The 18,214-nt window shown below is 34.8% G+C and overlaps 1 protein-coding gene across 1 annotated transcript in view; it reads left to right on the forward strand.

Moving 5' to 3' along the window:
- LOC115442681 (TWiK family of potassium channels protein 12) overlaps positions 1-4,453 on the forward strand; it is a 214,556-nt gene extending 210,103 nt beyond the window's left edge. Inside the window, exons 4-5 of the mRNA XM_037436908.1 lie at positions 1,853-2,638; positions 3,088-4,453. Of these exons, the coding sequence (XP_037292805.1) occupies positions 1,912-2,638; positions 3,088-3,896 (1,536 nt within the window). The 5' untranslated portion in view covers positions 1,853-1,911 and the 3' untranslated portion in view covers positions 3,897-4,453. The remainder of the gene's footprint in view (positions 1-1,852; positions 2,639-3,087) is intronic.
- Positions 4,454-18,214: the final 13,761 nt, after the last annotated feature.

Raw genomic sequence — 18,214 nt, forward strand, 5'->3', positions numbered from 1 at the left:
GCGTTAGGAGATGGTTAAAAATTGCTTAAATAGCTGTAAAACAATCACCAGTATCCTAGTTTAAATCTTATTAAGAGGCAAGATGGCGGGTTTTGACTTACAGCTGATCGAGTAAATTTGTATAAGTAAGACTAAGTTTGTACTAGCCTCCTCGAATGTTCTTGGGCTTAATCTAATTAAAAATAAAACACACGTCACGTCTTTATCCCTAAAGGGGTAGGCAGAAATACAACCAGTCACGTCGCCATCTCTGTTCGGTCTTCCGTCTTCTAATGTGTGTTTATTAAGATAATGTGGAAGCATAGCCTTTCGCCATATCGGAAAAAAATGCAGACTGATGTATGATCGTGTGGTTTGTTATTTATAACTAGACCTAAAATGTTATATGTCTGAGGGTTGATATTCATTAAATGAACTTTTAATATGACTCAATATACTTCATTTTCCAGTAACTAGATTTTAATCCACGGAGTGGCTTTTGCGTGATACGCGCAAACCGGGAGTCGTCAATTTTATTAAATGTATAACTAGGTATGGGTTGATTTTTCGATCTGTTGCGCGCCATTTTTAGCCGCCTTCCTTACAATTTCGGCGGCAAAGAGGGCGTTTGCATGATGGATGTGTAAACACGGAGCCGAGCGTCGCATAATGGCGCTATTTCAGCCTCGGTGGACAAATGCTCGATATGGTTTCACATCTAACCGTACGATTTTGCAATTGACAGTTGCTGTTAGCTCCAAATGGCTTTTACAGGTGCACTAAACTGGACGAAATAAAACGTCCAAACCTGGTCGATACGGTTGTTTATCGTTTGTGGCGTTGAATTGAATCGTGGCGTTTTAGGTTTGAGTCAAATTGTGATTGAAGAAAGAGTATATGAAGTTTTGTTTTAAACCAGTCCAGTCGTTTATATTAAACTACGTTTTTAAATTTATATTATTCCTAGATTTTGTTCCCAGATTACACGTTAGTATTAAGCTTACCTTTAGTGAACGCAATCACATTATCAGAATAGTAGTTTCTAAAATCAAAAATATTGGTTCCAAAAATGATAAAAACTTTATTTCTTTTAGACGAAGGACTATCATTGCGTAATATAGACATAAATTCGGAAAGAATTTATAATAACGTTTCACCTAATAGCATTTTAAGTAATCAAATCAAGCCCAAGGAAATATAACGTTCATTCTAATTAAATAACCTTCACGAAGAAATTGGCGGTGAAGTGGCGACTTATACCCAGGAATTCGTTTGACGAAAGTGTCTTTTTATGCCTTTAATAAACTGTCTCATTAGATAAAAGACGGAGAAAATGGCACCCACCCTGAGACTATTACGGGATCTGCCATATCGTAGGAAAAAACGAATTGAATTATATTTTGGTTGCGTTCACTTCACATTTTATGTTAAACATTTTGTACTTTGGCTAGGGATATCTTGAGGGTATTTTTGTTTGTGAATTTTGATCTTCAATTGAGATAATGATTTTTTTGTCTTACCACAACCATTAGTCGAAATTAATGTGGATAATGAACCATAAAAATCACTGGTGATTGATGATTCAGAAGTTACAAATTGCTTCATCAAGCCACATTTTGTAATTTGTAATACAAATAATATAAAACGTCTAGTTACTTTACTACACGATGCTGTAATAAATAACTTGTTTCAGATGTTATCTTTAGGGGATCATCCGAGGATAGATTTCAGTCATTAATCATTCTTTAGCTCATACTTCTTCATTTGTCACTTTTTCCTTAACATGAAAGGACATTGAAAAATGAGAAACCACTTACGTTCGAGGAAAATATTTAGGCATGTGATATTAACGATATATTTTTCGTTGTTTCAGATAAACATAACGCGAAGGGGATAATGACGTCACAAAACAAAAGAAGGTAACCCTCCAAAATGGATGTGGATCATGTAGTACTTGATAAAGAAGCGATCAGTCGTTTCGAACAGTATACGTTGGCAAAGCCATCGCTAAACGGAGGAATTCCTTTGGACAGAAGCCAAGATGGAGACTCCATGGTATCTAATAGCAGGAAGAAAGCGCAAATATCGCGCCAGAAAGTCGTTTGCTGTTTTTGTTTCAAAACAACAAAATACAGAAGGAAACAATTCATTATCGGCTCACTTACCAACGTCGTGATATTCACTGTATTACTGGCGTACACTTTCCTCGGATCCTTTATATTCCTGGCAATAGAAGGCGGCTCGGAAACGCCAGCACGACCACGCTTATTACCCGACAGGCAGAAAATCACCCACAAAGATCAAAACAGCACATCCAAAAAGCTCGCAGACGACGATTACGAATATGGAAATTTGACATTATCAGCAAATTACTTTTGGGATGCGAGGAGTAAGGCGGTTGAAAATATCTGGGAGATTACAGTGTCGTTAAATATACTGTACAGAGAGAATTGGACTCGGCTAGCTGCACAAGAGATTCTAAAATTTCAAAATGAGCTCGTGCAAAGGGTGACTAGCGAAATGGCGTCACAATACGGCGTTAGTTACAAAGAGATGGCGTTGGGGGAATTCGGAGGCGATGCCAGCAACCATTATGAGGAGCACGAGTGGAATTTGGCACTTGCGTTCTTTTACTCACTAACTGTTTTAACCACTATAGGTGAGGATTTTGTTTTAAATTTGTGCATGTGAATGCATTGTTTATTTTGTTTTGAGTTTGTTTACCTCTGTATTGAAATAACAAACTCAAGTAATAGAATAGGTAGTTACACTCTTCAAATGATTAGATTGCATTACATTAGACTTACACGTCTCTTTGACCTTATGCTTTAAACAACAATCATTTTGTGTCTATTCTAGTCCGTTTATTATAATATTATGGATTTTTTTTATCGTCAATTCAATACCCTAATAATCATCAAGGATTGATTATACACATCCATGATTATGATTAATTGCCCAAAACCATGACCAGATAACCGTTATATTAATTAATCTTTACTCAGCATTTGTATAAACAGTAACCCCTACCATTATTTAATCAACTTTTAATTTATTTATTATTCAAATTTATATATTAAATTTAAATCTCTATTCCCTCTTTCACAGGTTATGGCAACATCGCACCAAGAACAATATTAGGGAAAGGGGTAACCATCTTGTATGCATTAGTCGGAATACCTCTAACCCTGGTATATCTCTCGAGCGTCGGATCTCTACTCTCCAAAATGGCTCGAAGCGTCTTCAGCAGAGCGTTGTGCTGCTGCCTCTGCTCCAACTGTGGCTACTGCTGCTACGACGAGCGGCGAATGGCTGAAAAAGAACGAAGAATGAAGCTCAAAAGGCAACAAGAAGAAATGCTCAACAGTCAAAACACAAGCAAAACTCCAACAGAGGAATGCTACGTGCTAAAACCTGACAGCCAAAAAGATTTATCACTATCAGAGCGACCCACAACGAGCACAGCCAAAGATGATATCATAAGCTGGCCAGACACAGATTCGAAATTGTCGATGCACGGCTTGAGCATACTAGCTCCTGTTTTGCTCTGTCTCGCCGCCATCTTTATATACATCGTCGCCGGGGCTATTGTACTATTCAAACTTGATAACCTGGGGATCGTTGACGGATTTTATTTTTGTTTCATGGCCTTAAGTACCATAGGTTTTGGTAATATTGTTCCTGGTATGAGTTATACCACTATCAATGGTATAAGATATTACACTATTAATTCTACTACATTGTGGTTCTGTTCGGCATACACTTTGACAGGATTGGCTCTGACTGCCATGTGCTTTGGAGTTATACATGATGAGATTATCTATAGAATAAAACATCAGCAAAAGGAGTGGTCGCAAAAGAGCAACACTGTTAATGACGAGGTCAATCTTAATGATGCGTTCTACATGAATTCCTGACAAATGTTTAACAAAAGCAAATCTGAGAACTTGTACAGTATAATGGAAGATAGCTCAGTAGATCGTAATAGAATTGAAATTGATAATAGGGAAGTAGTTCTTAGTGTAGACGATATGCAAGGAGCAATGGAGAGTGCTACTGATTTCCCTCCTCCACCACCCGAAGAAGAAATCGTGGCCATTGTAACCAAAAAGGAACCTAAAGGTTTTGGTAATATGGTTGCATACAACGCGCTTCCAGAAATGCTCGAGCACGTTAACACAAACTGAAAGACTTGGTAAATTTTTTACTATTTTGATTCATTTATTTCTATTAATTTACTGGCTGTGAAATGTATTGATTCTCTATATTATACAATGTCTTTTTAAAGGAAAATATCATTGGTCATATTTACTTTTCCAAGTAATCTTGTATATAATGCTAAATTGTAAATAATTGTATATATTAGCTATAGATACTAAACGATGTCTAACATCTTTTATCTAAATCTATTTGTCGACAAGTTAAATATCAGAAGCGTAATTGTAAAGATTTCCATGTGATTAGTTTCTTTGTAAAAATTAACAGTTTAATAAAAAATATAAAACTGTAAAGATTATTTTTATTTATTTTTCCCAATAACAAAAAGTTCAGTACTAACAGAAGCACGTGAACACAACTTATTCAATATTGTGACTGTTTTTTATCAAGACTTTTAATTAAACTAAGGCGCCGCGCAAACGTTGCAAACTTTAGCTAACAACTTTTAACTGTCAGTTTTATTATAGTGTAATATATCGCGGCAATAATTGGACAATATCTGCGGGACGCTTTAAGAGTCAAAAATATATAGAACATAATAATAAAGAATAAGCGGTGATAGCCTAGTTGGGAGTGGAACGGACTGCCTAGTCGAATGTCTGCAGGTTAAAATCCTAAATGCACTCATCTCTGATATTTCAATAGTTGTGCGCATTCTTTGTGAATCATCGCTTGCTCTAACAGTGAAGGATAACATAGTGAGGAAATCTGCATACCTGAGAAGTTCTCTATAGAAATTTTGAGGGTAGTGACGTCTACGAATCCGCACTAGGCCAGCGTGGTGGACTAAGGCCTAATCCCTCTCAGTAGTAGAGGAGACCTGTGCCTAGCAATGAGATAGTATATAATACAATTCTGGTAACAAAATAATAACACTACTACTATCAGATAATTTTTTTACACAAGTAACGAGACGACTGATACACAACCAATCTACGTACCACCAAAATATAAGCAACGCATTAATTAATCGAAACACTTGAAACTTTAAACGCTCAAGCACTTTACTAGGTACAAGTCGTATTGCCACACCGTCACACTAAACAAAATTTAATATATAAAAAAAAAACAACATATTTTACAAATTCCAGATTAAAAAATTTAAAATATTAAGCATTAATACTATTGAAGCTCAGGTACAAGGTACTTTAATATTGCGGTAACAACGTTTAATGAGAGCGTATTTCTAGGTTAATGAGGTGACACGCGAAACAACGGTAAGCAAATTAAACTAACACAATGATAGCACGAGAGTGACGATAGCCTAGTTGCGTGTGGAACGGATTGCCGAGACTAATGTCCGCTTGTTCAAATCCCAAGGGCACCCACCTGCCAATTTTCTTAAAACTATGTGTGTAATCTTTGTGAGTTATCGCTTGATGGATATCATCGTGAGGAAACCTGCATACCTGAGAAGTTCTTTATAGGAATTTTGAGGGTGTTTGAAGTCTACTAATCCGCACTAGGCTAGCGTGGTAGACTAAGGCCTAATCCCTCTCAGTAATAGCGGAGGCCCGTGCTGTGGGACGATATATAATACAAGGCTGATATTATTATTAAATAAGGATCGCACACAAATCTCGTACATTCAATTTTGTGTTTGGAAATTTTGAGACTTTAGAGCACAATAAATACCTACTTCGCATTCACTAATAGGTATACTAATTGACAAAGTTTTGATAATTACCAAAACAGAAACTACTGAACGAATCTGGATATTCTACGATGAAAGTTTTGGATCAAAATATATATTTTAATACAATAAATGACATACTCGTGTGTCTAATTCCATCCAAATCCATTTAGCAGTTTACGTTACCATCCAAAGAACTTCACAAAGTTTCGTGTTTATAAGATAATATTGCACAAGGACGTTATGTTAGTCCGTAAAGATAAAGTCTAGTCGGAACACAGTAATGCACACTGCGGCTTAACGGCAGAATTAAATAAAGCGAGTGTACTTACGATGGACTCGTAAACGAGGGACACTGTTTGTACAGTGCGGTAGTAAATATCACACATTGAGCTACAGAATTTGCTAGTCAAAGAAAACTTTACATAGTGTAACCAATAGCGTGTCTACCAGTGGCGAAGCGTGCATTCAATTTAATTCCTACCGGCTTCCTTTTTAGGTTTATTTACGGTTGTCTTAGTTTTTGTTTTCTGTTAAATTTGTCGCGATATGTTGAGACACTATTTTGCCTCGGGCTAGCTTTTCAAAAATTTTAATTTTCGCCACTGGTGTCTTCTTATACTGGACAGGATAAGTTTTAGGCGTGCCTCGGTTACCTTTTCAAAAATATCACCCTTTACCACTGCTACTAATATTGGATAGAATATATCATAGGCGACTTAAAACAAATCTGTATAACTGTGAAGAAATAAGGGACGAAATTGCAAAACTAAACATAGAACTCAATGGTATGGGAGTCAGTAATAATTCAAACCATCTAATAAAAGCTGAGAGTAAATACAACTTTACCAAATAGCGGATGTACAATCGCAATACGAAAAATGTAGTATGAAACGTATTCAAATGATCTAAAGTGATATAACGTCAAGTAATAAAAAAAAGAATTACACATGAGAAAGTAATCTCGGATGGAAAGGGTTGAAGGCTGGAAGACAAATAGTGATTTATATTGAAATGGAACGTTCCTTTTGATTTTGCGCGCATTCATTCGTTTTATTGTTTTTCTATGATAATTTTATACATAAAACACGAAGCGAGCTTACTTTTGAATCGATGGAGGAGATGTAGTGTTGAAAATCTTGCAGTAACGGTATTCGCCAGCGTGTTGCATCGATTCCTCTTGGGATGCTGTGTTTAAAATTTTGTTCGAGAAATGCACGTGTAGAAAATACATTTTAAGTCTTCGATGCTAAATCGAATGTATATAAAACTTTACTAGTTTTTTCGATATTACTATTCATAAATATTTAAAGAAGTAAAGTTTAAATTATGCATTACTAAAGTGATGGAAGTTTTAGCTAGTAAATGTAGGTAATGAGTTATTTTTTATACGAGATTTTTTTTTAAACGTTAAAGTGACCTACTGCACCTGATGGTATATGGAGTAGGGTCCAATAGAATGTTGAAGGATGAGAGATGATTTCCCCTCGGCAGTCGACACAATTATGCCGGCTTGGAACTGGACACAGGCTGATCTTGGAACGTGATATTGCTATCTATAATGTGTTATTCGTAAAATATAAATAGGGTTTGTCAGACAAAATTCAATCTTAATATAGCCTTAATTCATACTAATATAAAAATATCAGAACACTGTTTAAAAATACAAACATATATGAATAATATTAACAGCAAACAATAACCCTATAAAAATAACTATTAGTCAAAAACCAACCATAAATAACCAGCAGCAAAACAGAAGCCGAAGTACTGATTGAAAAAAGAAAGTGCGAAAATGAGATATAGCTCACAGAAAGGGCTGTGAAATAAAATATACACTGGCGAGGAGACGGTGTCGCCAGCGGCCTAATCTTTTACCTTGTCGTGGCGACGAGACAGCCGAGTGGCTTAAAGTAAGCACGTAAATTTCGTTCCGTTAGGAAGAATTTGGAATTTTAGGGTTATACGTGAAATATACGGGGAATAGTGATAATGTAGAGGATTGTGTGTTTTTTAAATATTGCATTTTAATAGTTATTGGTTTGTATAGAAGAGAAAAGTTTGTATAGCTTTGAATAACGAGACGAGCTTGCCGTTCGCTTGATAGTAAGCGATACGACCCCCTTAAACAGTAGAAACACCATCCAACACCTTTAATTACAAAGTATTGTTTGTTCCACTGTGCTCGCCATCCTAAGACATGAGATATTATATCTTATTATGTCCAGTAGTTACATTAGCTACAATGTTCTTTAAACCGGAACAGGGACTACATACTGCTGCTAGGCGATAGAAATAGACATTGCAGTGGTACCTACCCAGGCGGACTCTCACATATGATAGACCTACCACCAGTAAGTAGCTCAAGACGTTTAAACATACGTCTATTTGTTTGCTCTAAAGAGAAACGTTCACTGTATTATTACTGCATTAATTCGTGAATCATATTATAGAAACATCACATTATGTCGTCAGATAAATACAAAATTCTATCCAGTATGATGCAAATTAGAATTTAACATAATAAATCGTCATCATACTAATGGTAATGGTTACTCCCTATCACATCATGTGACGGAACACATGACGAAAATAGGTGCCCGGTTTACACCTCTACCTGCCCCCTTGAGCATAAAGGATAAGACGGTAAAAATTAGTTTTTTTTCTGGCACGACAAAATGAGACCTCTGCATCTGATGATAAGTGGAGGAGGCTCCAATAGAATGTCGACTGAGAGACGATTAGCCCTCGAGAGTCGACACAATTATACCGGCCTGTTGGAATCAGATATACACAGGCTGATCCCGGAACGTGATCCCTTACGTGGGCCTCCATGGCGGGTTTAACCTTGTTTACGGTGGTCACTATCCGGGCGGATATAAAATATAGCCATAATAAAAAATATAAACGCTTCATCCAAGCTACCTTAATACCTATAAACTGCATCATTAATTCTTCTAACATGCACTGCTATTTAAACTCATAAAATTTCGCGTAAACTCACCTTTAAAATTGTAAACGAAAAGTAGTTCATCACGCTTGCTTCAGTAGTCGTTTATTGCAATTGAGCTTAGTTGGCATCAAAGGATCCCATTAACGGTTTATGACCTTTTTTATCGGCCGAGGCTACAAAGTATTTGAGAGGTTGGCTATTTTATTTCGGTGCAGAAATTGAGTACGCAAAATGGATATGGAGGAGTGAGTAAGGCAACTATGATTATATTAAATCATATAAATAAACTTACATAATTCTTATCTTGTTAATAAATTTCAGTTCAATGTCAAAATAAATATTTTTTTCGGATTTTATTATCGTTTTTTTTTTTGTTAATTTTCTCTAGACGTTTCCAAGACGAAGAAGGTCACGGGGCGGAATCATGAGTAAATAAAATTTCTTTCGATATCTAACTTTCGCGAATACATATTTAAGAAATCATTAAGGTAAATGTTTAGGATCAAATTTAAAATAATATATTAATTATCTATCTATGTAATAATCATGAGACCAGTATCATTATCATTTTTGCGCACCTATTTACCCTACACTTTAACCCTGATGGTAAAGTGAATGTCAAAGAATTTATTACATCTAATAAACATTAGTAATTCTTACCTCACATTAAATTAATATGAATATTATTCGTAGGTATTAAGACCTTTCTCTTTATATCTACGAATAATGATCGTATTATTTAAGGTATATGATCATTTGTAACGATAAATGGTCATCAGTTTACATTATTTAAATTCAACATCAAAGTAATAGTCAAAGTACGGGATATAGATGCAAAAGTGAGAATTGAAACTGCTTCTTATCTCAATATTGACCGTCAACCTATCTGCTGCTAGAAGATGTCAAGCAAACAAGAGGAGTACAAAGAATTTCACACTTGACGCAGGACTCATTATTAAAGAAAAGACGGGCTATGAGAGCCTGAATGCTTCCCATACTATTACAATTGGTAGTTTTAATTTTTTGCAAGCGTCGAGATACTCAATATATGGCCATTAAGCTTGAACGAGTAAGTAGATCTGCAACTACAGTGAAATAAATCAGCAGTCACGTAGAAATCAATCGATTCTAAACTGGTCTAACTCGGCATGGAGTAAAATAGATCATATATTATGTACCTATTAAAATTGCAAATTGATAAATTAATTAGTAAGCAATCAATCAACAAAATCTGAACGAACAAGAAACAATTCATCTTAATAAAAATCAAGCCGAGAACATATAGAATCTTATCTTTACTTGTGGCTTCTGCTTCGAGTATAAATTTGATCAAATTTTTATCAGAATATTGGTTGGTTCATCGTATTTTATGGTTTATGCCTTCGGATGTGATACGAAGCGCCATATTTCTTGTCTTTGGTACTTTTAGCTCGTAATTATTTTTCTGAAGAACACGATATTTTTTATTTATGTCTTTAAGTGCCCATTTGAGCTATCGACTGTGAGGTAATAAGTCCTATCTGGTCTCTAAATGTATCTAGATTCGCATGATTTAGAAGCAATGCTGTACGTTAAATGCCTAAAGTTTTAGACCCTGTATAGGTACAATCTTGTAGTAGTAGCAATAGCCTAGTTGTGTGTGGAACGGATGGCCGAGACAAATGTCAAAACCCAAGGGCACGTGCCACTGACTTTTCTGAAGTTATGTGTGTATTCTTTGGAAATGATTGCTTGCTTTTACGGTGAAGGAGGACATCGTGAGGAAATCTGCATACCTGAGAAGTTCTTTCTCTATAAGAATTTTGAGGGTATGTGAAGACTGCCAATTCCCACTAGGCCAGCATGGTGGACTAAGGCCTAATCCCTCTCAGTAGTAGAGGAGGCCTGTGCCCAACAGTGAAACAGTATATAATACAGGGCTGATATTATTATATGTATCTCCTCAGTTACCCATACTATGTAATACAAGCATTCGAACACTATAAAAGATGGTGAATAGCTCAAGGATAGAAAATAATTAAAGAAGATTTAAAAGATTTTTACAAATACTTAAATGATATGTACGTAATATAATTATAAAGCTAAAGAGTGTGTGCGGTTGTTTGTTTGAACGTGCTAATCTCAGGAACTACTAAAACTAATAGGAGGCTTCACTACTCCTTACTATAGACCAGACTAGTTCTCATGCCGGGAAATACAATGTGGGACTTCTTTACCAGGAAATAAAGTTACGCCGACAGAGCCGCGAGCACAAGCTAGTAATAGATATGATTGTACAAGAAAATAAAGTATTATTTTGTATTCCACTGCTCTCGTCATCCACAGACTTGAGATGTTAAGTCCTATTATGTCCAGTAGTTACACTGGCTACAATGTCCTTCAAACCGGAACACAACAGTGACTACACACTGCTGCTTGTGCTGCTACACAATACGGTACAAAAAGACATTTCGTTGGTACTTACCCAGGCAGATTTTCACACATGACAGACCAGGAATATATCTATAGATATTAGATATATCGTTTCTTTTTATCCCTCGTTTCCCATTCGCCCCATTCTACCGAATGACATTAGAATACACACACTGTATTAGCGCTCGCAAAAACCTCAGCGAATATTAATTTATCATCCGAACAGAGTATTTGTAGGCTTGTGTCGTGATTCGTGAAAAGTTACCGTCTTGTCACGAAAAATGACTCCTGCGGTCGACTTGAAGGGATGATGAATCGCATCCACATTTATCTGAGTTCGCAGGCGCCATTCGAGTTAAAACTCCGTGGAATTATTAATTTCTCTTTTTCATTGTTGCATAATTAAGTGTGAATTTTTATTATGCTTTTGAAGGTTTTCTTTTGTTATATTTATGTTTTTAAAAATGTTTTACAAATTGTTTAATATTTTTAAAATACGGTTTTCGGAATACTTTTGGATTACACTTTTGTTTCTACGAAATAACGTGCTTTGGTAAATTTTATTTTCATCAAATATTCTATTGTGAATTATACTGGTAACGTTTGTTTTCAAAAGAACCATTTTTCATTTTTACGCAACAAATTAGAACTATATTACTGCAATTAATTTTGGCCAAACTAAATTACTTAAATAATCAGCAACTCTTTTTAATTTAAAATAGACATATAATTATCCACAGTTAATTTAAGAAGGTCTTATTTATTTTATTATTTTTGGAAAACTAACAATTAGATTAAACACTATTAAAGGTACATAAATACAAGAAGGTCATTTAAAATCTTTCACAAATAGACTTCAAGAGTTATGGGGTTGGTAGAACGAATATACACAAATATTAGACAGTATCATATCTTAAAGTAATTCATGGAGCCTGATTTGGAAATCATCGGAGAAAATTTACCTATCAAATAAATTAATGTAATATTTTCCAGGTTAATTGCTATTATCGTATTATTAAACAGATATTAAAATTTAGTAAGTAGATACTATGTTTTTATTTCTACTATCATTATTATTTTTCTTTTGTATGTATGTATTATGTAGGTGTATATGTGTGTTTATGTAGGTACGTAATGTTTATCAATTATTTGTTTTTTTTTTATTTATTAATATAATATAATCCACTGCACTACCCTCTCTTTCTATTTCTCGTTTTTATATCCAACCCATGGTTGTCTGGAAGGCATAGCCTAGAGCGATAAGACCGCCATTTGTACATGTGCCTTTTGTCTCTCTTTTCTTCTTTGCATCGTTTTTTTTGTGTGTTTTGTACAATAAAGAGTAAAATAAATAAATAATACTATCCGATAATTTTCAAATCGGCTTTTAATGAACTTACTATCATTAATTCAGACACGCGAATAAAGTTATCACCAAAGTAAATAAGTATCAAAAACATCACTTCAGTGACGAAGCTTCCATATAAACTGAGTCCTGCCGGCTTTTGTTTCGTAATTTATATAAAATCTAATATTTATTAGAACGACTTGCAGAACACTTTTATGCATTCATCAGGACCTATATTATATTGTGTTGGGTTCCCTTTTGAATTCCACCCTTCGCCACTGCATTTTACACTTAAATATAAAAAAAATAACTTTATTAAACATTCATAACACTTTTATTACAACCATCAAACATTTTCCATTTATGCCATCTTATGCAGATGGCACTGGCATGTTTAAAGCAACTTAAATATTAAAAAGATATCCACGTGAAACAATATTTTAAAAGGCTTTTTAGCCCTCGAGCGAACAATAAAAACAATATAACTCTGCCAGATCGCGTTGACATGCAAATGACAGGGTCCCAGATAAACTGGCCAGGTGGCGTATGAAAAGTTAAGTTTATCTGACATCTATTTGAATTAATATTTTGCATTGTAATGATTAACAATGTTTGAGATATTGCAGTTGATTTGATAGTGGTATAACATTAATTAATATAAGAATAAATTTAATAGGTTCAGAATAGAAAGAGTATTGATTAAAGTATGCATTGCTTTCTTTATTGGTGCATGGTTAACTGCATCGGATGGTAAGTGGAGTGGGATCTAATAGAATGACGACTGATAAGAGATGATTATCCCTCGGCAGTCGACACAACTATGTCTCATGGGACCGAATACAGGCAGATCGCGGAATGCGATACATTTACGTGTACTACAATGGCGGATTCTAACACCTTGTGTACGTTGGTCGCTATCCGGTCGGATAGAAAATTGATGGATTATGAAAGAAATAACTTAGGATTGTAAAACTATCAATTGATTTATTGAGAACAGTAAAGACTAGACAATGACCAAAGAGAAGTATAATAATAATAATAATAATATAGCCTTTATTTCCATGCCTTACAATATAAAAGTAAATAAAATAAAATGGTTATGATATTCAAGAAGACGTGGTCCCTTCTCGGGTATAGGCCTCCTCCAACTGTCTCCATCCTTTCCTATCTATTGCCTTCTGAGTCAAATCTGTGCCGGCAGTTTTAAGTATCACGTCAACCCAGCAGTCTTTGGGTTTTCCTGCCCTTCCAGTTCCGCTTGGGCCTGTCCATGTGGTTACGCGTTTTGTCCATCTGTTGTCTGTAGTCTGAAGAGAAGTATACAATTTCTTAATTTAAAGCGGCACACTGCCAGTACTAATATAGCTCACATTGGTTGTTATTGTTTGGTTTATACTCTTTGTTACTATACAGTTTCAACAAAAATATATCCTACCTCCAGCAAAATGTAATAGACTTGCGCACTATTATATGGCACTTTGTATAGTATAGCGAATATTGAGTGTAAAAATTGAAAACAAATACCACACTAATGTTACCTTTTTCCTTATATTTTCTTTGGCATATACAAATGATTGTATTGTAACTTGCTGCTTGTTTCATATTGTAAAAATAAATTAATAGTTTCTCTTCTATATATTTCTCTGTGTATATATAAATGCAAATTTAAATCGTATTTGGAACTGCGTAGCTTTTAAAATAACTCACAATAGATATGGCAGAGAAGTGTCTCCTAATAAAAGTATCGCTATACTTAAAATGGGACACCAAAACCAGTAATTATTATAGGTTTCGTTTTTTCCAAATAAGTATTGTATTTTCCAAAAAAAAATAAAAGGAATATTGTAGCGGCCTACCTCTATGGTCTCTGCCTTCCCTACAAGCTTCACATCTAATCTATTAAGTTACGAACCATAAACAATAAAAAACAAAACCACGTACATTTTATTACTAAAATGGGCAATTTATGCGAAAAAACATTCTTTAATGTCTCTAACAGACCGTTTTGATCCTTCCAGTGTTTCGCAGATAGGCGTTGCAAAGCATAACGATTTATAGTTGAACTTCGAACAAAGGCTCTTTGATTTTCATTATTCAACGGTTTTAGGTTATGTCCGGTTGAACAACAGTTTTGTTTATTGTCTTCATAAATTAGCGGTATGAATATTTATGGATAGAGTTGCTGCTTGGGGTTTTTATTTTGAGAATTTAATGTAACAAATTGGTTTTTTGACTGGCAATTTTGTAAATGGATATGACAGAAAAAGTCTGAAAGTAAAATGAGAGCGTTAAGTAGCACGTTTGGGGTTATTATGAATGTAGTGCGGAATACTACGGTATTGGACATGTGTGGAGTAAGAGAGGATGTAGTCACTAAAATTGAGAAGGGTAGGCTAAGGTGGTAAGCGACGATAGCCTAGTTGGGTGTGGAACGGACTGCCAAGACGAATGTCCGCAGGTTCAAATCGCAAGGGCACACACCTCTGACTTTTCAAAAATCATGTGTATATTCTTTGTAAATTTATCGTTCGCTTTAACGGTAAAGGAAAACATCGTGAGGAAACCTACACATTCGAGAAGTTCTCCGTAGGAATTTCGAAGGTGTGTGAAGTCTACCAATCCGCACTAGGCCAGCGTGGTGGACTAAGGCCTAATCCCTCTCAGTAGTAGAGGAGGCCCGTGCTCAGCAGTGGGCAAGTATATAATACAGGGCTGATATTATTATTATTATTATGCTAAGGTGGTTTGGGCATTTGGAGAGATTGGATGATAGGATACTGACAAAGAGGATAAGGCATGTGCATGTAAGAGCCCGTAGGAATCGACAGCACAGAACCTTCGAATGTCAGATATCTGACATACTTAAAGGCCAGGTCAAAGGTACCCTAAACCGGCGGGATGCATGAAAAAATTGATGAAAGTGAAAGAAGCGCGAGAAGTATGCCAGAATCGTGCAGTCCGCAGTCTTTGCCTACCCCTATGGAATAAAGGCGTGGTACTATTTTATAGTTTTTGATATTTTTACGGTGTTTTTGGGTGTTTCACTGCGCTAATCATTTTCACTCGCTAGAATCTTATTTGTTATCAAGTAAGGTACATTAAGTACAAAAAGCTTAGGTAACCAAGATGTTTATAGGATCCCATGCACTCAGATATTCAATTTCTTTAAAAATAATTTCTATTCTATGAAGGAGATGTTAAAAATCATAAATGACATTTTCTTTTGTTACAAATATTTATTATTCTTATGTACTTTCAATGGCGAAGGATGAAATGTTCTGAAAGTAAACCCGACACAACTTATAGGTACTAATAATATGCATAAATCTGGAAAACATTAGATTTTACATACATTATGAAAGGAAAGCCGGCACGAATCGGGTTATAAGAAGGGTTACCTCCACTGCTACTATTACAATTTCATCTTCATGTATTAAAAAGTTTGTATTACATGTTCTTATAGTCTAGGTGTTGATCGTAGTTTCGCTTACATAAAAAGGCTTTTATCCTACAAAGTTCTTTAAAATTCTGTATCGATTCATGACACCAGTGCCATCTATCTGAAAATCAGATAAATAAATCCATTATGTCCCATAGGAGCTAATTACCGAGATAAAAGTAGGCTATGTGGTTATTTAGGATTACAGTCTATTCGTGTGCCAAATTTCATCCAAATTCGATCAGCTGTTTCTGTGTTTACTTGTAACAAACATCCAAACACTTATTTATTAGGCACAGTTACAGAATACAGATTAAATAAATATAAGACTATTCTACACAAAAAAAAACAAAGTAAGCCTGAAGCCCCATACCCGCTTTACACAATTAGCTTAAGCGGTAACATCGTACGAAATACAATATGATCAGACTGAAAGGAATTTAAAATGAAATAGAATTATTATTATTATTTTTTTAGTAGGTTTTTTTTGAAAGAAGCAAAACCAATGTTGATTACATCGAAGTTACTACAGCCGTCATTATATGACTTGCACATTCTAATGAAGGAGTTATTTTGTGACACATTGTTGGCTTTCGCAAACTTTCACTTTTATAATATTAGATTAATTGTAGCAATCAAGGTTCTCTAATCCCTACATAGCTTCATTATCTATGTAAACTAGACAAAGGTTACCAGCACAATAAAATGAATATTTCAAACTGAATATTCCAAACCACAATTGAAACATCAAATATATCTTCAAAATTTATGTCGTGGTAAGCACCAAACCTATTTCTTAATATAACAATATTGAACCCATTCAAGAAGACTATTACAAACTCACCAACCTAGATAACCACGGTCTTGTTACGGCGTGCCTAAATTATAGTACGTTCAGGATTAAATGTTGAGGTTAGGTAAGTTTAAGGAATAAACGCTGGGTAAGACCATTTCCTTAACTTATTGGGCTCTAGATTAAAGGTGTTAAATTAAAAGGAATTCTATGTTATTAGATGGAAAACTCTTTATTGTGTATATTTTGAAGATATTATACGCGAAAGTAATTTAAATTATTTGATTGATACAGTGTAAGTTTGCACCCCTTATAAGATAGGATATAGGCTATGTTGTTTTTAATATTTGCAACAAAATGAGAGCCATACAAAAAGCGACGAGAGCCTAATTGGGTGTGAAACGGGCTGCCAAGACAAATGTCCACAGATTCAAAACCCAAGGGCATAAACCTCTGACGTTTCTAAAAATTATGTGAATATTCTTAGTGAATTATTGCTCGCTCTAACAGTGAAGGAAAACATCGTGAGGAAACCTGCATACCTGAGAAGCTTTCTATAGGAATATTGAGGGTTTGTGTAGTCTATCAATCCGCACTAGGTCAGCGTGGTGAACTATAGCCTAATCCCTCTGAGTAGAGGATGCCCGTGGCCAGTAGTGGGACAGTATATAATACAGATCTAGTATTATTATTTTTATTACACCGGAAAAAAATCCATCTTACCACTAAAAAGCAATTAAGCAACCGTATCTCACAAACATGAAGAGTTATTAAACTCTGCTTGCCCGTGCCCAGCAGTGGGACAGTATAAACAAGGCTGATATTATTAATATTTTGAAATTCATACGAACAAACTGAATAGTATCATTATATAAACAAATGTCTCAATCTTACCTATTTACTTTAAATATTCTTAGAACACAAAGTAAACATAAAAACAATACAGCTTACAAAATACGAAAAATATTCTACAGATTCAAGATATATTTTCAATGATGCAAACAAAGCACCTCGTTTTCTATATAAATAAAGTGAAATGAAACCTTTCAAGGGGGAAATGTAAGCCGATACCATTCTTATTCATGAAGGTATAGGATATTTAGGTAGTCAATTGAAAATTATGACGGTCATAATATTGAAGATAAGGGAGAATCTCGAAAAAATAGCAATTTAGATATAAAAAGAACTAAATGTTGTAGTTTTGTGACCATAAGCTTTAATTTATCGTGTTGGTTATTTGATAACGCATCTTATAATTAAAAAGTTAAATTTTGGAATCGATTGTCGAGCCAGGATATAATTTTTCAATGTGATAAAAGTTATTCTTGGGATAAAATACATGAACAAATCAAAATATTTTAGTCATCGATGTAGTATATACTACGTACTAGATATGGCGTTCCGTACACTCATTGTGTTCGACTCAACTGTACTGCAAT

This window comes from Manduca sexta, chromosome 9, assembly GCF_014839805.1.
Source record: "Manduca sexta isolate Smith_Timp_Sample1 chromosome 9, JHU_Msex_v1.0, whole genome shotgun sequence".
Classification (NCBI taxonomy): Eukaryota; Metazoa; Arthropoda; class Insecta; order Lepidoptera; family Sphingidae; genus Manduca; species Manduca sexta.